Consider the following 24,190-nt stretch of genomic DNA (forward strand, 5'->3'; position numbering starts at 1 on the left):
TTTATTTCTGCACAGCTGCTTTAGCATATTACTCAGGTTAAAACATTACTTGAAACTTAAGTCACTTTTAGTAAAATTCCACATCAAAACCCTTCTGTCTTACTGGTCACAAATTAAATACCCATAACATTTTGTCCTACATCTTGATGGGAATATTCCATACTTGGAAAGAGATGCTCTATAGTTGTCTTTGATTTGAATAAAATTAACACCAAGTAAACGTCTCTTATCTAGATGCCGCCCCATAAAAGCTTGAACTATTCCTGCCCAGGTGATGCAAATGGAATCTTGAAATTGTCTCTCTGCGAAAGATTTGCTGCCTGGTGCCATTGCTTGGATTCTGCTGTTGCCATGGTACCTCAGGGCATAAATTAGAAAGTACCAGCATTGGAGGACAAGTGCCCCACTCCCACTGGTCATGATAAAGGCTTAACTTACATAAAAAAGAAAAGGAATTAAAAGAAAAGATATAACTCTGAACTGGAATGAATTGTTAAAGGGAATACTTTCTACATAACTCTCAATAATCACATGAGATTTTGTTGATTAATATATTTTAAAGGAATGTCAATATTTTTTACCCTTGTTAATGCATCATCATTCATTTATCAAATCAATTTATAAGGAAAATCTCAAATGTTTTCCGTATAGAAATAATACAAGTATTCTAAATTCCAAGTGATGCCATTATTTAAGATGGTCCTAAAAACTTTGGAGTCACTGGATATATAGTTGATCCCCTTATTCAAGGATTCCATATTTTCTAATTCACCTGCCCACTAAAATTTATTTGTAACCCCTGAATCAATGCTCGGGCACTTTTGTGATCCTCTGTTAGTAGAGTGGTGAAAACTTTGAGTCATCTGAATACATGTTCCCAGCCGAGGTTGAACAAAGCAATGTTCTCCCTTCTTGTTTCAGTTCTCATATATAAACATGTATCCCTTTTGTGATGTATTTCCTGTCACATTTTTTCACATTTTCCTGGTTTTCATTGGTGATTTCACGGTTTACACTGACCGCCGGCTGAAGTGCTGGCTAGTGTTCCTAAGCATAAGAAGGGTGGGGGCGGTGGGGTTGATTGGGACCTCGTATTTTTTGAATGTAATTCGTAAAAATAAATACTTTTAATTAAAAAAAAAAAAAAGAAGGGTATGACGTGCCTTATGGAGAAAACACCTTAGGTAAACTTCAGTCAGCCAGGCGGTATTGTGCTGTTGGCTGTCAGGTCAGTGTTAATCAAAGTATATCTGAATTAAGTGTCTATGAAATAAGGTATCTTTAAAATTTATAGAAATACACCTAAAGTGAAGGTGTGTGTTGATTGTTTGATGAAAATGTTGTGACTAGAGGGCTGTAAGAACCAAACCCCATATTTCCCCTCGGAGCAATGATTCAGTATTCTATAATTCACTTTATCACAGTGATTTTGTAGAACATAACTACCAAGAATAATGAGAATTGACCTGAATTCAATTTACTTAGTACCTTTGTAGACAACTTAGAATTTTTCTTAACATATAAATTATAGCAACTGGAAATATGTCATACTTAGTTTCTTTATTTTAACATCTTTATTGATATCTAATGTACATATCATAAAATTCATCCATTAAAGTGCTCAATTTTTAAAAATATATTTTTATTACAGAAGTTTTGAACTTACAAAACAATCATGCACATGTGTAGAATTCCTATACAGCATCCCTTCACCAACACACCATGCCATATGGAGCATTTGTTACAGATTATGAGATAATATTAGGCTATTACCACTAACTCTTGTCCGTAGGGTACATTTGGCATATTTTTCCCACACACCCCTATTATTAACATGATATATCTTTGGCATTGATACAAGAATATTACAGTATTGCTGTTAACTATAGTCTATAGGTTACATTAATTGTATTTTTCCCATGCTTCTCCACATTCCCATGACCCTGCAATAGTAATATACATCTCTTCTAGTTCACAGAAGAAAATTCTCACATTTTACTATCAACCACAATTCTCATCCACCTCTGGATTCACTGTGTTGTTGAGTCCCTATATGATTCTCTAGCTTTCTTTCAATTGACATTTATATCCCTAGACTACCCTTTTCAACCACAATGCTATTTATAAACCAGCTGCTACTCATTATAATGTTACCATGAATTCTATCCATTTCCACGCATGTACAGTCAGGTTAAATAAAACTTCTACATGCATTAAGCATCAGTACAAGTTCACAGCCTTCCTCCTATCTCCTAATAACCTATACTCTAGGTTTTAACTCCATGCATTTATTCTTTATATTTATTTCATATTAATGAGACCTGCAATATTTGTCCTTTTGTGTCTGGCTTATTTCACTTAGCATAATGTCTTCAAGATTCATCCATGTTATCATATGGAGTCCCAATTTCTTCTTACTGCAGCCTGGTATTCTGTCATATGTATATGCCACATTTTGTTTATCCATTCATTGATTGATGGACACTGAGTTGTTTCCATCTTTTGGCAATTGTGAATAACATTGCTATGAACATTGGTGTGCAGATGTCTGTTTGTGTAAGTTTTCAGTTCTTCCAGATATATTCCTAGTAGAGGAATTGCCAGATCACACAGCAGTTCTATATTTAGCTTCCTAAGGATCCACCAAACTGTCCACAGAAGCAGTATTATTTTACAATCCCACCAACAGTGAAGGAGTGTTCCTATTTCTCCACATCCTCTCCAGCACTTATTGTTTTCTGTTTTTTAATAATGGCCATTCTATGTAGTGTGGATGATATCTCATTGTTGTTTTGATTTGCATTTCCCTAATAGCTAGTGATATGGAACATTTTTTTCTTGTGCTTTTTGGCCATTTATTTTCTCTTCGAAGAAATGCCTGTTTAAGTCTTTGGTCCATTTTTTTATTGGATTGCTTGCTCTTTTATTGTTGAGGTGTATGATCTTTTTATATAGAATGGAAATCAAACCCTTATCAAATACGTGGATTCCAAATTTCTCCCATTGAGTGGGCTGCCTATTCACCTTCTTGAGGAAGTCTTTTGAATCTCAAAAGTGTTTGCATTTGAGGAGGTCCCATGTTTTCTTTCATTGCTCATGCCTTTGGTGTAAGGTTTAAGAATGTACCACCTACCACCAGGTCTTGAAGATGTTTCCCTACCTTTTTTCTAGGAACTTTATGGTTCTAGCTTTTATATTCAGGTCCTTGATCCATTTTGAGTTAATTTTTGTATAAGGTGTGAGATAGGAGTCTTCTTCCTTTCTTTTGGTTATGGCTATCCAATTCTACTGGCACTATTTGTCGAATAGAATGTTTTGCCCCAGCTGGGTGGTTTTGACAAGCCTGTCAAAAACCACTCAACATAGATATAAGGGTCTGTTTCTGAACCATTAATTCAGTTCCATTGGTCTATGTGTCTATGTTTATGCTGGTAGCATGCTGTTTTGTTTTGTTTTGTTTTTTACCACTGTACCTAAGTGATATGATTTAAAGCCTGGAAATTAAAGTCCTCTAACTTTGCTTTTCCTTTTTAAGATTTTTCTGGCTAGTCATGGCCCCTTAGCCTTCCATATAAATTTGATAATTGTGTTTTCCATTTGTTTAAAAAATGCTAGTAGAATTTTTATCTGGGATTACGTTGAATCTGTATATCAATTTGGGTAGAAATGACATCTTAATTATGTTCAGTCTTCCAGCCCACGAGCACGGAATGTTCTTCCAGTTATTTAGATCTTTTTTATTTCTTTTAGCAGTGCCTTGTAGTTTGCTGAATAGAATTACTTTTCATCCTTGGTTAAGTTTATTCCTAAATATTTGATTCTTTTACTCACTATTTTAAATGGAAATTTTTTCCTGACTTCCTCCTCAAATTGCATGTTACTAGTGTAGAGAAACACCATTGATTTTTGCAAATTGCTCCTGTATATTGACACTACTGAAATCATTTATTGCTTTAGCAGCTTTGTTGTAGATTTTTCAGGACTTTCTAGGTAAAGGATCATATCATCTGTGAATAGCAAAAGTTTTATTTCTTCCTTTACAATTTGGATGCCTGTGATGTCTTTTTCTTGCCTGATTGCTCTAACTAGAACCTCTAGCACTATATTGAACAAGAGTGGTCACAGTAGGTACCGTTGTCTTGTCCCTGATCACAATGGGAAAGCTTTCAGTCTTTCATCATTGACTACAATGTCAGCTGTGGGTTTCTCCTATATGCCTTTTATTATGTTGAGAAAGTTTCCTTTGATTTCTATCTTTGAGAGTATTTTTATCAAGAAATTATGTTGAATTTTGTCAAATGTCTTTTCTCCATCAGTCGAGATAATCATATGATTTTTCTTCTTTGATATATTAATGTTGTACATCATGCGGATTAATTTTCTTGTGTTGAACCACCCTTGCATGCCTGGGACAAAACGTATTTGATCATGATGAATATTTCTTTTAATGTGTTATTGGATTTGATTACCAAGTACTTGGTTGAGGATTTTTGTATCTGTATTCATTAGGAAAATTGATCTGTAATTTTTGGTTTTACATAATATCTTTTTCTGGCTTTCATATTAGAGTGATATTGCTTTATAGAATGAGTTTGTCAGTGTACCTTCCTGTGAAAAATTTTTGGAAGAGTTTAAGACTGATATAAAATCTTGAATGCTTTGTAAAACTTACCTGTGATGCCATCTGGACCTGGGCTTTTCATTTTGGGGAGTTGTTTTATGACCATTTCAATCTCTTTACTTGTGTTTGTTTGTTGAACTCTTCTATTTCTTCAAGGGAAATAGGAATTTTTCCAATTTCATCTACACTGTCTAGTTTATTGGCCTACAGTTGTTCATAGTAACCTCTTATGATCCCGCAAATACTGTGGGATCAATAGTAATGCCCCCTTTTTCATTTTTTATTTCATTTATTTGCATCTTCTCTCTTTTTTTCTCTGTCAGTCTAGCTAAGGATTTGTCAATTTTGTTAATCTTCCTGAAGAACCAACTTTTGGAATTGTTAATTCTCCTTATTGTTTTTTTGTTCTCAATTTCCTTTGTTCTGCTCTGAGATTTCTTATTACATCTCTGCTACTTGCTTTGGGAATAGTTTGTTGGTCATTTTCTAATTCTTACAGCTGTATAGTTAGGTAATTGATTTTAGCTCTTTATTCATTTCTAATGTAAGCATTGAGGGCTATAAATTTCCCTTTCACATGGCCTTCACTGCATCCCTTAGGTTCTGATATGTTGTGTTCTCATTGTCATTCATTCATCTCAAGATATTTATTGATTTCTCTTGCAATTTATTCTTTGACCAACTGATTTTTTAAGAGTGTGTTGTCTAATCTCTATGTATTTGTGAATTTTCCCTTTTTCTATCTCTTGTAGATTTCCAGGTTTATTCCATTATGGTCTGGAAAGTGCTTTGTATAATTTCAATCTTGTTGACTTTATTGAGATCTGCTTTCTGACCCAACAAATGATCTATCCTGGAGAAAGATAGCACTTAAGAAGAATGTATATCCTGCTGTTTTGGGATGCAGTGTTCTGTATCAGTGTATTAGGTTTAGTCCATTTATCATATTATTCAAATTCTCTGTTTCTTTATTGATCCTCTGCTCAGATGTTCTATCCAATGCTAAAGTGGTATATTGAAGTCTCCAACTACTATTGTAAAGATATATATTTCTCCCTTAAGTTTGGCCTTGTTTGCCTCATGTATCTTGGGGTATCCATATTAGGTGCATATACATTTATGATTGTTATTTCTTTCTGGTGAATTGCCACTTTTATTAATATATAATGTCTTTCTTTGTCTCTAATAATAGTTTTGTATTTAAAGTCCATTTCATCCATTATAGGTATAGCTACTCCAGGTTTTTGTTGTTTTTGTTTGTTTTATTTTTTTCATTTTGTTTTTTACTGCATGCATGGAATATCTTTTTCCAGGCTTTCACTTTCAATCTATTGGTATCCATGGGTCTAAGGTGACTCCCTTATAGACAGCATATAGATGGCTCATATTTTCTTATCCATTCTACCAGTCTGTGTCTTTTGATTGGGTAGTTTAATCCATTAACATTCAATGTTTACTGTAAAGACAATTCTTATTTCAACCATTTTGACCTTTGAGTTTTATCTGTTACATTTTATTTTCTTCACTATTTTATATACTTTTAGCTGCTTTTACTGATATAAACTTCATTTCTAGACTCTCTTCCAAGACTCTTTCTCCTACCTTTTCTTTTCAGGCTGTAGCACTCCCTTTATTATTTCCTGCAAAGCCAGTGTCTTGTTTACAAACTCCCAGTTTCTGTTTATCTGTGAATATTCTAAACTTGCCTTCATTTTTGAAAGACATTCTTGTCAGATATAAGATTCTTCACTGACAGTTTTTCTTTTGCAATATCTTAAGTATTCCATACCACTGCCTTCTTGCTTATATGAGATTAAGTGCCAAGAAATCAGCATTTAATCTTATTCAGTATCCCTTGTATGTGATGAATCTCTTTTTTCTTGCTGCTTTCAGAGTTCTCTCTTTGTCTTTGGAATTTGACATTCTGATTAGTATGTGACTCAGAGTTAATGTCTTCAGGTTTATTCAGATGGGAGTACATTGTGTTTCTTGGACACAGATATCTATGTCCTTCAATAGAGTTGGGAAATTTTCTACCATTATTTCTTTAAATATTCCTTTGCCCCTTTTCCCTTCTCTTCTCACTCTGGGACACCCATGACATGTATGTTTGCATGTCCCTTGCTGTCATTTATTTCTTTGAGACCTGTTCAATTTTTTCCATTCTTTTCTTCATTTATTCTTTTGTATGTTTGCTTTCAGAGACCATGTCTTAAAGTTCACCTGTCTTTTCTTGTGCTTCCTCAAATATGTTGTTATATGCCTGCAGTGTATTTTTAATTTCATTTATTGCACTTTTCATTCCCATAAGATCTGCTATTTTTCTATATATTCTTTCAAATTCTTGTTTGTGCTCACCCAGTAGCTTCATAACATCTTTAATCTCTTTAGCCATCACACTGAATTTTGTAAGGAGATTTGTTTGTACATCTCTGATTAGTTGTCTCAACTCCTTTATGTCATCTGGAAAGTTATTGTGCCCCTTTGACTGGGCCATATCTTCCTGTTTCTTGGTATAGATTGTAATTTTTTGTTGGTGTCTTGGCATCTCGGCTTACTAGATGTAGTTATTCTGAGCACAGTTTCACTCTTTAGTTTAGGGCTTTCTGGTCTTTTTTATTCCTCCTTTCTCCCTAACTGGTTGTTTGTATAGTAGGAGCCAAGGATGTAGTTGGTGCTACAATCTGTGGAAGCTGAAGGTGCCCTCATTGCCCCAGGTACCAAGGAAGCTTCTCCCACCTTTCTCCTTGGCCAGGTGTAGGGACAGAGCTGCAGCTGTGTGTAATTATCCAAGTCATGCTGCCCAAGACCATGTGTAGTTACCTGGAGAGACTGATGAAGCTTCACATCCCTTCCTCCCCTGCATTGGGTGGGGATGGAACTGCAGGTGTGGGCAACAATTGATATCATGTGGGTTCAAAATGACTACAGTTGCCCAGGTAGACTGATGTAGCACCAGCTCCCCTTCTCTCCTTCCAGGTGAGGGACTGGACTCTCTGGAGTGTCCAACAATCTAATCTGTGTGACCCAAATGCACCTGCAGTTGTCTCAAAAGGCTGAAGAAACACCAGCTTCCTCCTATCCTAAGGGGGTGGAGGGGTGGAGATGGAATTGAAGGTGCTCAACAAACCAGTTTGTGTGGACTGAAAGCACTTGCAGTTGCCCAGAGATGCCAAGGAAACAGAGCTTCTCTCTTATCCTATTGGGGTGTGAGGATGAAGCCCCAAGGGTCCACCTATTTCGTCTGTGCCAGCTGAAAGCACTTGCAGTTACCTGGAAAGACTGATACAGATCTGCCAGCTTTGTCCCTACTGAAGGTGGGCTGGAGCCTAGGCGAAAGTTGCAGTCCAATTTGGGTGGAAAGAAGGCAGTCCCTAGCAGCACTGTGATTTTCAATCAGCCCTACTTCTCCTCATGCTGGGGGCAGAGATAAAATGGCAGCTACCAGCCTCTTTCCTACTTGGACAGGTTCAAACTTTAGCAGTTCTTAGGATTATACTTTAGCCAGACAAATTTACTAATCAGTAGCTGAAGTAAGTGGCCAACCATCCCTTTCTCCCCCATTTTTGGGAAATGGAGCTTCCAACTCCAGCTATGATAAACACTGGCCTCCTTGAAGTGTAGTGCTCTACTCACACATCTTCACTGCAGATGGGCAGTCTCCTCCTTCCATTCTTTTGAAAATGTTCCAGGATGCTCTTTAGGTCACCTGGGCCCCCCAAACATGTGCTTTAGATAGCTCTGGGTGATTACTAATTGCCCTGTGGAACGACCTGACTGTTGGAACCCCTTACTCAGCCACCATCTTGCCCTCAAGTATTCAATTTTATGGTCTTTTTATATTCACCGAGTTGTGCACAAGTCATTTCAACCTAATTTTATTTTATTTTCAACATCCCCCAAAGAAACCCCACACCCATTATCAGTTACTCCCCATTTTCCCATTTCCCCAGCCCCTTATAAATACTAAGTCTACTTTTTGTTTCTAAGGACTTAAGTGTTCTGTACATTTAGTAGAAATGAAATTGTGCATATGGCCTTTTATGATTGGTTCCCTTCACTTAGCATTATACTTTCAAGGTTCAGCCATGTTGTAGTATAGATCGCTACTTCATTCTTTTATGGCCAAATAATAATCCATTGTGTGGGCATACCATAATTTATATATTTATTATCAGTTGTTGAAAATTAGGGCTGCTTCCACTTTTTGGCAATTATGAATAATGCTCTTACAAATAAAAATAGGTTTATTTGCTATTGTCTCCAGCATTCAACAGGCTTTTCATTTCTAGATTGTACTTTCTTTTATATTTCAATTTTCCTTTCTTTTTAATGATGAAAATTAATATTTACAAGGGAGCATGGTACCATTTTAGCTAAAATCATTGTCCTCATATCACCAAGATTTAGACTGTAGCTGGTCCTTATTATATTACTAGTTGGATCAGATTGTAAGATATGGTTTAAACCTGTTTATCTTGCATCATAAATTTTTGGGAATCTACCCAAATTTCAGCCAGACTGCCTGAGGCCTCACCAGAATAGCAACAGGAAAGAAGTAATTATTCTCTACCCATAGCAAATACTGAATTGGATTTATCTGGCAAATTTAAAGCTTTAGGATACTAACAATAAAGAAATTTTCCAATTATGTTCTAATTACTTGGCAAAGATTTTTAGCAAAAGTGTAGGGGCATCTGTTGTTTCAGTCCATCCAGCATCCATTTATTCTTTTTTAACAAGCACACTATTCCAAACACTTGAATTACATGAGTAAATAAAATGAATATCCTGGCCACATGGAATCTGCATTTCAGTGGAAAGAGACAGAGGCAGTTAATAGGTAACTTATATAACTGTTAGGAAAGATCAGAGTTCTTGCACTGGGGACAGGTTCCATTATTAAATATGGTATCTGTCCCCAGATTTGATTAAGTATACAAAAGAAGCAAAGAAGTTAATCATTCAGATATCTGTTGAAAGAGCTTAAGGTAGAAGGAACAGTCATTCCAGTGGTCTTTATGGGAAGGATCAAGCAACGAAAGTAGTCTGATGATAGATGAAAACATCTTGAGCCCCACCCAGACCAACTGGATCAGAATTGCATATTAGCAAGATCCTGAAGTGATTTATAAACATGTTAAAGTTTAAGAAGCCTGTTTTAAGAATTTTAGGATTAGAGCAGCAGTCCATTCCAGAGAGAAGATAAAACATGGGAAAGGTATGGGAGACGAGAAAAAAGAAGCAAACTGAAAACCCACTCTATTGTGTGCTGGAAACTACAAAATGTTTAGCATTGCTGGAGAATACAACAAAATCTGATATTTCCCTGGTAGGAGGCAATTTGAGAGAGGAAATTATGAAAGGGCTTATGGGTGCACCTGTGACACTGAGGTTCACCTTTTAGGCACTGGGAGCTTTTGGGGGATGTGTCACGTGGAACATCATGGTCTGGTGGAAGTTGCATTTTAGATGAGTCTTTGCGGTAGACCCCATGAGATATTGCAAAGTCCACTGGTATACCTTGGGTACTTTCCATTGCACGTAAAACATTTTTAAAATCAATTGAAATGTGCATTTAATTTTTGTGGTAAATTTTATAAAAGCTCATTATTGTATTTCAAAAATATCAAAAAGTATAAACATAAAAATGAATAATAATTCACAGTAATCTCCATTACTTTTGGTAGTAGTTTTGTTTTTGTTTTTCACTTTATATATACTTTTACAGAGAAATGTCATAATTTACTCAATCTTGTGAGGATTTTTTCAACTTACAGAAAAATGGCATTAGGAATTCTAAATATAGGTAAACATTACCATGGCAACCAGTGACAAAGGTAATAAGAATGTTCTAAAAGGGCCTTGCCAAAGATAAAGCCACTGATGTGAGGAAAAGATTAGCCTTTATTTAATTTAAAAAAACAAGCTTGATATAATGGACCACTGCAGTCACTCAGGGATGGAAATGCTGGCTTTCTCCTTGAAGTCTGTAGCATTGTGTAGCTAGCGTGCCACCACAGTTGGGTTCCCTGGCAGATATCTCTGCCTCCAGTACATGGTGATCTCACTCTCTCCTTGTGTCAGCTCTTCAGCTTCCCACTGACTTCAGATTTCAGGTTCTATGGCTTTTTCTGACTTTGGCTTTTATACAGCCTTCAGTTATATGGATTAAATCTACCCTGATTCAGTTAGGGCACACCTTTCCTGAAAATAAAATCTTCAGCAGGTCCTATTTTACAATGGGTTCACACCCAGAGGAGTGCAGATTAAGACAGAAAACATGGCTTTTGCTGGGATACATAATTCATCCACCACACTCATTATATATCTTTCCTCTGTATGTATTTATTAACACACATATACTTTCTGCTACAAAACAACATGGTCCTGGTACTCCTAAGGAAACAGGCATTATAATATTAAATATAACTTGTTGCAAGAGAAAATAAGTGTAGCTGTTTCTTCAGATACTGCATAAATGTATAGCCATAAAATCTTAACCATTCCTGAGTAACTGCAATGTGCAGTTATATTAAGATTTTGTAATTAAATAATGACTAATCTTTTCCTCTCATCAGTGGCTTTATCATTAGCAAGGCCCTCTTACACATTTTTATCACCTTTGTCTTTGGTAGCTATGGTAAATAAAGGGCAAACAGCTGTATCCTATGCTCAAATTGCACCCAAATGTTACCTCTGTTATGCAGTCTACTTATTAGAGCTATAGTATGAATAGAAGATAGAGAAATTAATGCTTAGGAGAGCTATGTGTATATATTTTACAATACTGAAATCCTACTCTATGTGCCTTGTTGAACATATTTTTTGTCAACTTATTAAATAATGAAGCATCGTTTTTTTTTTCTAAAATTCTCTTCATTGCCCTGGATATTATTCTAACACATAGAAGTACTATAATTTATCTTAATTATGTCACTGATTTGGGACATGTGTGTATTGTTTTGATTGTTTTGCTATCATAGCCTACACATTGAAGTGGATGTCTTTTTTATTTTTCTGCATCTCATTATTTCTATCAGTCTTGGTAGCATTAGATAGTATTATATTACAGTTGATTTGTTGCTATTTTTATAAGGCGATCATAATCTTATTAATTACATGTATGAGTTTGATCAGTTCCTCATCTTTCTCATATTCTCCCCAATGATTCTTGATGCATTCTAAAGTCTTATATGATTATAAAGCCTATGAGTTTATGTTTATGTTGCTTTTCCATTTTATTGGCCTGAAATTTAGTTATGCAGTATATAATAAACTTATTTTTGACATATAATACAGCCATTCTCTGTTTTAAAGAATTATTAAGAATAAAGAAAAATTGGAAATTTACTTTCTGCAACATAGTAGATAAAAATACAGCATTGAATAATCATAGGTAAAGTAATAATAATGGCTGTATATTAGTTAATGTTTTAGTAAGGTTTTCCTTTTCTCTGATCTTAAAATTGTCTGAATGTTTAATTCCAATCAGGAATCAGCCTCACTTCACTTTTAGAGTTAAATCATGTTGTTTAAACCTAAATTCGTTTTATTTTCATTGACCCTATTAGTTAAACCTTAGGGCTGTCATTTTATTAGGGTTGGCCTATAAAATATTCTAATTAAACTGACCACAACAGAGTTTTCTCTATTAAATAAATGGGGAGTAATACATTTATACTGAAGTTTCTTTTACACTGAAAAAAAAATGTGGTAAAAGGTTCAGCATTACTATTTTATTAGTATTCATCCTGTTAGGATTATCTGGAGATATTATCCATATTATATCAAAGTTCAGCAATCAAAGTGATTATTTACCTCCTGTATTTCTAATTTAAATCATTGTGGCACATTAAAAAATAAAACCAATCTAAATTCATATTAGATGCAGATTTGTCTCATATGATGACTCTCTCAGGGTTTATTTGACTCATCACTAACGTTTTGATCAATCTGATGGCATTAAAATATCAGTTTAGTCATTATCAGGCTCAAACAACAGGATTATCAGAATTTCTCATAAAATATCTTGTAGAAATTTCATTGAATTTCTTGAATCAATTGATTATTTAACTGATGTCATCCACTACCTCTAATCATATCTACAGCTTTTCCTGCCTTGTAGAAAGAATCAATGGGGTTTAAAGCATGTCAAAAAGTTCACCCAGGGAAGCGGACTTGGCCCAGTGGTTAGGGCGTCCGTCTACCACATGGGAGGTCCAAGGTTCAAGCCCCGGGCCTCCTTGACCCGTGTGGAGCTGGCCCATGCGCAGTGCTGATGTGCGCAAGGAGTGCCCTGCCACGCATGGGTGTCCCCCGCGTAGGGGAGCCCCATGTACAACGAGTGCGCCCCGTAAGGAGAGCCGCCCAGCGCGAAAGAAAGTGCAGCCTGCCCAGGAATGGCGCTGCACACACTTCCTGTGCCGCTGATGACAACAGAAGTGGACAAAGAAACAAGACGCAGCAAATAGACACAGAGAACAGACAACCGGGGGAGGAAGGGAAATTAAATAAATAAATAAACCTTAAAAAAAAAAAAATTCGCCCTCACCTTTGTATCAAAAATTCCTGATATTTTTATCTTCTCGAACACAAGGAAATTAAACTTACATTTTCCAAGACTTCTACATTATTAAACTCTCAAAAAAAAAAATCTGCCACTAAGAGGTTAAAGGTAAATTAAAAAGCAAATCCCATCCCATTGGCCTTTCTGCATTTTGAAATCTAATTTTCTAAACCTGGGTGAGGTAGGAGAGATTTGAAAGCCTACAGGGAAGATCTGGAAGCTGGACCTCAAAAAGCTGAAAAAGGGAAGGCCTGGAAGGTCAAATCCTTTACTGTGGCCATGAGGGAGGACAGCAAAGCAGGCCAGAGTACTGGAAAAAGTCAAATCGAGACCCAAAGGAACATGGCAGCTCATTAACATAGAATCAGCTGGTTTTATTGTTGAGCAACACAAATGTCCCCCACACATGCAGGTAGCCCACAAGCTACTATAAAGCTTCATGGCTTCTTTGCTCTATTTGTACAGAATTAAAGCTGCCCTGATTCTACGTTATTCCACTTCTTTTTTTAAGATTTCTTTCTTTCTTTCTCTTCCTCCCCCTCCACCCCAGTTGTCTGTTCTCTATGTCCATTTTGCTGTGTCTTCTTGGTCCGCTTCTGTTGTTGTCAGCGGCCAGGAATCTGTGTTTCTTTTTGTTGCATCATCTTGTTGTGCCAGCTCTCCATGTGTGCGGCGCCATTCCTGGGCAGGCTGCACTTTATTTCTCACTGGGCAGCTCTCCTTACGGGGCGCACTCCTTGCGCGTGTTGCTCCCCTACACGGGGGACACCCCTGTGTGGCACGGCACTCCTTGCGCACATCAGCACTGTGCATGGCCAGCTGCACATTGGTCAGGAGGCCCGGGGTTTGAACCGCGGACCTCCCATGTGGTAGACGGATGCCCTAACCACTGGGCCAAGTTCGCTTCCCATTATTCCACTTTTAGTACATAGTCAGCAGACAGGCCGTTTGTGTCAGTGAGTTGCACTGAGCTCGCTCTGATATCCTGAATTTTCATAATTCCTCACCAGGTTTATTCTGATGTTTATTCTTTATAATTATCAGTACCTCTTATGTTTGCCCTTCAGAGTGTACCTAGCACATATGGTCAATTACATCCTTAGTCACATGCTTCAACATTCCTCAGTAAGGTCAGATTGAGTCTGGTTCGCCCTCCAGGCCAACCAAGCAAGCAGTGCTGATTGTCGTTAGAGTAGCTCAGCACAATCAATAGTGAACAAGGACTCAGCTGGCCCCTTCTCTCCCAAACCTGTCTTGATCCTCATCATTCCACTTTAAGTGCTCTTCTCCCCTCCAAGTTGAAAAATATAATTCTGTCTTAATTTTTGATGCCTTATCACTAATTTTTTAGTTGGCTAATCACGGGATCTTTCTTGAAACACTCCGTAATCTTGGTTCCCTGACCCCATACTCTCTTGATTTTCTTTCCACAACTGTTGTTGCCATGTCCCATTTCCCTCCGGCTTCCCTTCCTCTGCTTGTTTTCTCAAGATTGGTGCCAGCCCCTCTGCTCATTCTATTCTTGCTCTATGACTCCATTCGGGTGCATGCCTTTCAATACTAAGTGCCAACATTTTGTCAAGGGCTGCTGAGTTTATATCCTGACACCAGATTACATGACTTCTTAGCCAGTGGTCATCACAAATTTACATGGGCAAATAGAAATTGCACTGCTCCTCCCTAAAAGTTCCCCAATCTTGAGAAATTTTATTATCATCCACCATTAATCAGGAGACATCCTAGATTAAGTCCACCCTCCCCATTCTCCCCATTCCATCCTTTAATAAGACTTCCACACGTGCACCCTTGTCTGTTTCATTATTTATCCTCTTCTCCCTCCCTGGATTACTATGCCCATCATCTTTTCCTAGACTTTTACAGAGGTTTACAAATGTCTACTGTTCTTCCTGCTTTCACTGTTGAATCCCTATAATCCATTCTCCACCCTGAAGGAAGAGTGACTGTTTAATCCTTAAAACCCTCTAGTGTTTTCCTTTTGATGTTAGAACAAAAATGCAGACTCCTTTCTATGTTTCCCAGGTTCTTGCATGGCTGGAATCTTCTTAATTCAGATCTCAGCTTGCATATCCTTACTTAATCCAGCCCTTTCCAACCAGCCACTCACTGCCAGTTTTCATTTCAGCATCCTGTTTAATTTTCTCTTGGAAATTTTTACAAAATATGCTCATCAGTTATATTTTCAATAAGACTGGATAGCTCTGTTTTTCAAAGACTTGCCATATAATGAGAAAATTGTAACATTCTATTGCAATAAATATTTAAAGCTTATATTAAATACATAGATTTCAAATATAGGAGAGATTGTTACCAAGCAATAGTGGCAAATGAACACCTTTGAAGGTAGCAAAATTAAAAGGATATTTCTAAATTTCTAAAGACCAAAGCAGCCTTGATTCTATACTCAAATATGCCAGCCTTAAAGGTTGACAAAACTCTTGGTGTCATTTAAAAAGGAAAACAGATTATTTTAGTACCATTTTGAAATATTGTATTTATTTAAGAAGTATTTCATGACCTCCCCACCCCCAGGTTCTGGGCCATAGACCTAATAAATCATTCTCAAGAGGTGAGCTGGGCATTTATTTTTCAAAGAAATACTCCAAGTGGTTGTTCTGGAAATGTAAATTGCAATGAGATTGTTTGACAGGCAAAGCATGAAAATATCTCAGCTCTTGTGCCAACTCATGGCAAGTACCTGGGAATGCAGTTTCTGTCCTTACTTAAGACTTACGGAGTTTTAAAAAAATTCCTATAATGCTTCCTTGTTGTTTTCAGCTTTTGTACATATAGCATCATCTATATGTGAAAATATAGTTGCCTAAGACATGCTTATGAGATTTTGAATCAGGATGTCTGCTAAGGGGACAATGAATTTGAATTTTTAACAAACACCCTGATGATTATATTCAGTGTGTGGATTACTTTTGGAAAAACAAAACAAAGGTCTATTTCAAACATTACTTTGACAAGAATAATGGGAAAACCTATCTCTAGCATTCCATGGAACCCTGTCCATCTGTCCTAGGGAGACAGCATCTTACTGGATATAGACTAATAGTTAAGAGTGTGGGTTTGTGGAATCAAACAGCCTGGTTCAAATCCTGAAGAGTACCTCTGAAGAAATTTGTTTCAAAAGACAAGCTATCATGGGAAAAATACAGGTGGAGTGACCTATGGACTGTGGTTAGTAGTAATAATATAATATTCTTGCATCTATGCAAAAGATGAACTGTGCTGATACTGAGGCAGTATGGAAAATGTGAGCTAAATGTACGCTATGGACATGGCAATAATCAGATGATATTATTTTATCTGTAGCAAATGACACACCACATTGTGGTGTATTGATGGAGGGGTGCTGTTTGGGAATTCTGCACATGATTCCGGGAATTCTGCACATGATTCTGGGAATTCTGCATGATTGTTTTATAAGTTTATGACTTGTGTCATAAAAATATATTTAAAAAATAATAATAGAGTGGGTTGGGGGAAAAACACACCAAATGTAAGATAAGAACTATGATTAGTAGTAAGCTTTTGACAGTGTTCTTTCATAGTTTGTAACAAACGTCTCATGACAATGTAAGGTGTTGGTGGAGGGTTGATGTGTGGGACCCCTGTATGATGTTATGCATGTTTGCTTTGTGAGTTCACAACTTTTACTATACACTTAATTGTTTATGTATATTCATATATAAGTGATATAAAGATAATAATAATCGGATTGGTTAGGGGAAAAATACTTTGTTCAGTAGTAATATTTTGACAATGCTCTTTAATCATTAATTAAAAAGATTTAAAAACAATGCAAGTTACTGGTGGTAGGGTGAGGCGTTATATATGTTTGTTTGATGTTATATATGTTTGTTTTGTAAGTTAACAACTATTATACATTCATTGTTTATGGAAAAAAAAAAGACAAGGTATCTTCCAGTCACCTCAGTATCCTCATTTTACCACAGTGGTGCTGGTTCTTAATCACAGGACTATTGGGCAGATTACATGAGTAAATTCCCTTAAAGCATTTAAAATCTAGTGACTAGCAAACTCACAATATTTGTTATCCTTTAAAATGATGAATGCTTGTAATATCTCTCCTAGGAAACTATACATTCACCAACTTTAATAAGTGTTTTCCCTCTAGAGGGGGCAGAATGAAATATTTGAAATGAATAATTCTAAGGAAGAGTGATGGAAGGAAGACAGCTAGCTGAGGCCCGTCATTTCTGTGTTTTGACATTTAAAAAGTGCCTATGAAGACTTTGATGGTGATTTACCTCAGCTCTGTGAGATCGTTTAACATTATTTTTCTCTTTATAAAATGAAAATAACTGAAGTGCTGTAATTACATGGCTGTTTACTTATACAGTTCAAAGGAACAAGAGCACTTGGAGACCATGCCTGGGATCTCTTGCTTAACCTACAATCACCAAATGTGTCTCTCGAAATGGGTATTTTTTCACTCTTTACCATTACCAGGAAACTAATATTAGTCAAACATGATTATTAATTACATTATTCCTCTAATTTTTATTTGGCTCTTATATATAGTACCATTAAAATCTTTCTGAAAATTAATGTTTAATGAGGAAAGAATGCTTAGCATTCTAATTCCTCCCTAAATAATGAAAATATGCAAAGCTATATCTAAAGAGTCAGAAAACAGTTTATATTCTTGGTCTACTGGACCTTTTAAGTAGTGTGTGGTACAAAATTGTACTCTAATAAATACTACTCTAAAATTAATCTAATGAAATAGACAACAAATGCGGTTTGTCTATTGGTTTGAATAAAATCTGAAAAAATATAACAATAGCAATATCAACATAACATATTAACAAAAGCATGTCATATTATTTTAGAGATGGAAAGATGCATACATTTTTTTTCTGCTTGATATGGAGGACTTTATTTAAGGCAGTAAATTTAGATTATACATACCTTGTGTATGTGTGTGTGATTTTATTTAGGTGTATATCAACTTAAAAAATGTAGATATCAATAAAATGTAGATGTTACTAACAATGTCTGAAAGTTTAAAATTCTGAAATTAGACTAAATAATAGTTGGATGTTGATTATGTCTACTTTAACAAAATGTTCGTGTTCTAATCACACAGATAATTTACTGAAAGAATTTACACAATGAAAAGAATATTTCTCCATGAGAATACAAAAGTAAATTTTTTTCTCCCAGAAAAATATAATAGCTTAACTCTATGTAATTCTTTCTAGTGTTTAAAGTGCTTTTACTTGGATAGCATTGACCTAGGAATCAGGAAATTGGGAGCTAGTTTCAACCTTTGACAATGGTTTGACTTTGTATGTAATAAGGATATTAGGTCATCCTTATTGTCTTATTAAATGCTAAAATTGTTATGTTTATACTTTGCTTACTGGCACTATTGGCACTAACTTTACTTATAGATTCATAGCACAACCATCTGCTCGAAGAGAGAGGCAAGAAATTTCCTTAAAGCTACATGTGGATGGAAATTTCAATAAGATTGTGAAATACTTGATTAGTGGAACAGGGCTGCAAGAAAATAATAATACTTAAGGCTTAAGGAAGAGACTACTTTTTTTTTTTCCCCTCTGAGAAGTACAGTTCAAGGATAAGACCTCAGCTTCTACAGAGTGTTCCAGAGTCCAGAGTTTAAATTCCATTTCCAGATTCTTGATTCTGTCTATGAACTTAGAGTTGTTGAAGCATCTTGCACACAGACTCATGCTAATCACACTCACAAGGTTTGCAAACAATTCAACTTATGTTATAGGAAAATATCACTTCAATATGATCAGATCCTCAGGGCACCATACCAGTAGTAAACTTCTGACTGCCTATCCTAGCATTTTGCTAATTCGAGTCATCACCTTAGATTTCATTAAATGCTGCTCCTCCAACTTTTGCCTTGTTGGATGTTCTGTCCATTAAGGGACTTAGACGTTTTAAATATTATGGGTTCCTTTACTACGTTAACATTCCTAGTCATGATGATGTTATTACTGTGTAATCAATTGTCACTTAAAATTGTAGTCCACAGAATAATACTAGTCTTCAGTCGTAATTGTCCTTCGAGTAAAACAAGAAGGCTGTTTAGATGTTTCCTAAACACAACACAGTGCTCTCTAAATGGAGTATATTAACTCATCTCTACTGCAAGCCTGTAAATTAAGTGCTAGTATTACAGCCATTTCAAAGATAAGCTTCTCATCCGTGGATAAGAAGCTAGCTCTAAGACACAGATGGATAAACTGATATCTTAAACAACAGTTGTTCAATTTCAAAGTTTAAGGTCCTATTACAAATTAAATAGAGCTGATTTTCAAATAATTATTATTACATTAACCAACCAAAGGAAATTAACAATTGTTATGAACATAAGGAGTGTTTAGTAAGATGTAAATTTTAGCAATATATAAATTCAAATGATAATTGAATTTCTATACATGAATGACAAAATTAAAAGTAATTTTAAATGCATCTTGACAGACCAGGAGCAGTTAATGTCTACTGCTAATGTTTCCACTGCAGAAGCAAGAAAAGAAAGGTCCTTGCACTTTCTGTCTCTCTGGTTGTGGCAGCCAAGATTGAATGGGGTAATACAGGAAATTCTAAAAATGGGGAAGGGGAAATAATCTTTGCAACTCAGAAATAAACTTAAAAACAGCAGCAACAACAAAAAAAGTAATTGTAAGATGACACTTTTAATATTAATACCTAACATGTAAAGTTCCCAGACATAAATCTAATAAAATACAGCCGAAACGTCTAATGGCAAAATTATAATACTTAACTGAGAACCTTTAAGGATGCTCTAAATACCAATAAAAAAAAGAGCTGATTCATGAACTAAAGCATTAAACATCAAAATGTTGTGACTATTACTTAAATTATTCTATAGAGTTAATGAAAGTCCCATTAAATACAAATAGAGTTCTTCAAGGAACTTACATTGTTTCAAAAGATTTTAGAGCATCAAGAATAGGACACTTCAGAGTGAAATTAATTGGGAGGGGAGCTTGCTTTATACATATAAGGATTTATGATGAAGGCTCTAGTAATTCAGAAAGTGTGCAGGACCATAAAAATGGCAAAAAAAAAAAGCAAATTGTACCTACGATCAGATCTTATAAGATAAATTCTATTTGTAGAATGTTTAAACATTTTCTATGAAAAATTTGATATGTCAGATCAATAGATAAGACTGTATTTAATGAACATACCTATTAAAATGTATTTCCATGTAGAAAAAATAAAATTTGATCCCTTCCTCACATTATGTATATAAATTTATTCCAGTCAGACCAAGAACTTAAAAGACAAAAGCAAACCTTTAAAAAATTTAATTGAGATGATAGATTAATATTTTTATAACCTTGGAATAGGAAGTATTTAAAAATATATTGAGGGAAGCGGACTTGGCCCAATGGATAGGGCATCCACCTACCAAATGGAAGGTCCGCAGTTCAAACCCCGGGCCTCCTGACCTGTGTGGAACTGGCCCATGTGCAGGGCTGATGCACGCAAGGAGTGCCCTGCCATGCAGGGGTGTCCCCTGCATAGGGGAGCCCCACGCGCAAGGAGTGTGCCCCATAAGGAGAGCTGCCCAGCACCAAAGAAAGTGCAGCCTGCCCAAGAATGGCGCCACACACAAAGAGAGCTGACATAGCAAGATGATGCAACAAAAAGAGACACAGATTCCTGGTGCCACTGTTAAGTATAGAAGCGGTCACAGAAGAACACACAGCGAATGGACACAGAGAGCAAACTAGGGGGAGGGGGGACGCGGGGAGAGGGGGGAGGAAGGGAAGAGAAATAAACAAAAAATCTTTAAAAAATAATAATAAAATAAAAATATATTGAATAAGTCCCTTCTAGAAGAGAAAAGATTAGAGAATTTTATCATATTAATAAATTGCTATTATTCATTAAATTTCTCAAATGAAAATATAAGTTATAAAAATGGTATATACTTGGTGAAGATACCTGCAATACTTACAATTTACAAAGGATTATTGTCAAGATTATAACAAGAACACACACAGGTCTATACCCAAGGGAATTGAAAACAAGTACTGAAACAGGTACATGAACACTCACGTTCATAGCGGCATGATTCTCAGTAGCCCGAAGGTAGAAACAGCCCAAGTGTCCATCAATGGCTGAATGGATAAACAAATTATCCTATAGCCATACAAAGGGGTATTATTCTGATACATAAAAGAATGAAGTGCTGAAACATGCTGTAACTTCAATGAATATCAAATACATGATGCTAAGTGAAAGGAGGTAGACACAAAACATCACACATCATATGATTCCATTATAGAGACTATCCAGCGAGGACACCAGCTTTGTGGTTGTCAGGGCCTTGGTGGATGGTGACAAATGGGCAGTAGCTGCTTCATGGGCACAGGGATTTCTTTTAGGGTGCTGAAAATGTTTTGGGACTAGATAGAGGTGGTACTTTCACAACATTGTGAATAAACTAAATGCCACTGAATTGTTCACCTTAAAACTGTTAATTTTAAGTTATGGGAATTTCACTTCAATTAAAAGTATAATCTGGGAAGCAGATATGGTCAAGTGATAAGGCCTCCGCCTGCCATATGGGAAGACCCGGTTCAATCCCTGGGGCCTCCTGGTGAAAAAGAAGAAAGGCAAGTGTGCCTGTGCAGGGAGCCAGTGCCTGCGTGATGAGCCAAGGGCCCGCGCAGTGAGCTGAGTGCCCACACGGTGAGCCAATTGCCCATGTGGGTGCCTGCACTGTGAGCCAAGTGCCTACATGGTGAGCCGAGCAACCACATGGTTGCTTGCACAGTGAGCCTAGTGCCCACACACATGAGGGCCGATGTTATGTGGCAAGCCAAGGGCCCACGTGAATGTCCATGTGGTGAGCCAGTGCCCACAAGGCAAGCTGAGTGCCCACGCAGCAAGCCGAGTGCCCATGCAGTGAGCCAGTGCCCACACAAGTAAGTCACACAGCAAGATGATGATGCAACAAAAGAGAGACAAAGGGGAAAGTGAAGGTGAAGCACAACAGAGACCAGGAACTGAGGTGGCGCAATTGATAGGGCACCTCTCTCCACATCACAGTTCCCCAGGATCAAATCCTGGTGAATCCTAGAGGAGAAAGAAAAGAGAAGACAAAAAGAGAAATAGATACAGAAGATCACATAGTAAATGGACACAGACAGCAAAAACAGCAGGTGGGGAAGAGGAAGAAAAAATATATATAATGCTTAAAAAAAAATTTTTTTTAAGTATAATCTGGTAATTCTCCTCCTAGATATATCTCAAAAGAAAATGTTGCACATAAAACCAGTAGACATACACAAGAATATTCAGATCTGAAAAGACTGGAAAAATTAAAATACTAATGAACAAGACAGTGGATATTTATATCTTGTTACACTTGCGCAGTTCTATATTAGAAAATAGATAAAAACGAATGTACTACAGAGACAACAACATAGATGAGTCTTAGCAACTGAATTAAAAAAGCAAATTCCAGAAGATTACACAGAGCACAGTACCCATTTTATAAACTAAAAGAAAACAAGGGAAACGGACTTTGGCCCAGTGGTTAGGGCGTCCGTCTACCACATGGGAGGTCTGCAGTTCAAACCCCGAGCCTCCTTGACCCGTGTGGAGCTGGCCCATGCGCAGTGCTGATGCGCGCAAGGAGTGCCCTGCCACGCAGGGGTGTCCCCCATGTAGGGGAGCCCCATGCACAAGGAGTGCGCCCCATAAGGAGAGCCGCCCAGCGTGAAAGGAAGTGCAGCCTGCCCAGGAGTGGCACCGCACACACTTCCCTGCCGCTGACGACAACAGAAGCGGACAAAGAAACAAGACGCAGCAAATAGACACAGAGAACAGACAACGGTGGGGGGGGAATTAAATAAATAAAATAAATCTTTAAAAAAGAAAAAAAAAACAATGCACCTTAAGAATGTTTACATATACACATTCATTGAATATATATAATATTTATAATATATTAATATACTTATCATATGTATACATTGTGTATATAAAAACTATATATTTTCAAAGTTTTGGGGATAAATAGAAATTCCAGTATAGTGACTTATTCAGAAAGGAGCATCAAGAATAGGAATTTAGGAATAGTACTTAGGTAGAAAAGATTTTGTCAATTATTCTACTTTTCATATAGATGTTTATTTTAATGTTCAGTATGTGCATTCATTTTTTAAAAATGAGTGTTTCCACTTATGCATGCAATTAATTATACAGAAGAAAATGATGCATGAATCACTGAAGAGAATGTGTTGTGGAAAATACAGTTTCTTTTAAAAGGCTTTCCTCATTTCAGTCACTTTAATACAAGCATTGTCTACTTTGCTTTCAGCTTGATGATTCCCTGAATCAGATTCGTAAGCTCCAGAGATCTCTGGATGAACAGAAGGAGGCAAATGAGAACATGGAAACTAAATTCAGGCACTTACAAAGCCGGTAATTGTTCTATATAATATAATGAATTCAAGATTAAATAAGAAAATGCGGATATCCTTTTTTCTGTCATGTTTTCTAAAACATAGTGACATTATTTTCATTAAGTAGAAATACTAGTAAAAGAAACTCAATTAATACTTGAACTGATGTGCTTCTGAATTTTTATTATTTTTTTGATAACAAGGTACATGTTATGGTGAAGTTATCTCTTTTTTAACTGTAAAACGTTTGAAAAGCAAAGGGAACTCTCAGAACACATTTCTCATAAAAGATGAAAGATTTGTAATATCTATAAGAAAAAATAAATTGGAAACCATACAGCTTATTGGACAGGTGATAAGGGAGCCATTGTATTTATATAATTGATACATTCTAAGTTCTATTTAAGTAGAATCATACTCATAACCACATTAAAGAAGGAACCCAGTATTGTTTAAATATATCTATTTGTATTAAATTATTGTTATATTTCAACCAGATTTCAAATATACATATTTAAA

At 36.2% G+C, this 24,190-nt stretch overlaps 1 protein-coding gene across 1 annotated transcript in view; it reads left to right on the plus strand.

Moving 5' to 3' along the window:
* The window catches only part of CCDC102B (coiled-coil domain containing 102B), a 349,731-nt gene that overhangs the window by 274,999 nt on the left and 50,542 nt on the right, over positions 1–24,190 (plus strand). Inside the window, exon 9 of the mRNA XM_071208584.1 lies at positions 23,587–23,690. Coding sequence (XP_071064685.1) covers positions 23,587–23,690 — 104 coding nt within the window. The remainder of the gene's footprint in view (positions 1–23,586; positions 23,691–24,190) is intronic.

The sequence above is a fragment of the Dasypus novemcinctus genome, chromosome 16, assembly GCF_030445035.2.
Source record: "Dasypus novemcinctus isolate mDasNov1 chromosome 16, mDasNov1.1.hap2, whole genome shotgun sequence".
Taxonomy (NCBI): Eukaryota; Metazoa; Chordata; class Mammalia; order Cingulata; family Dasypodidae; genus Dasypus; species Dasypus novemcinctus.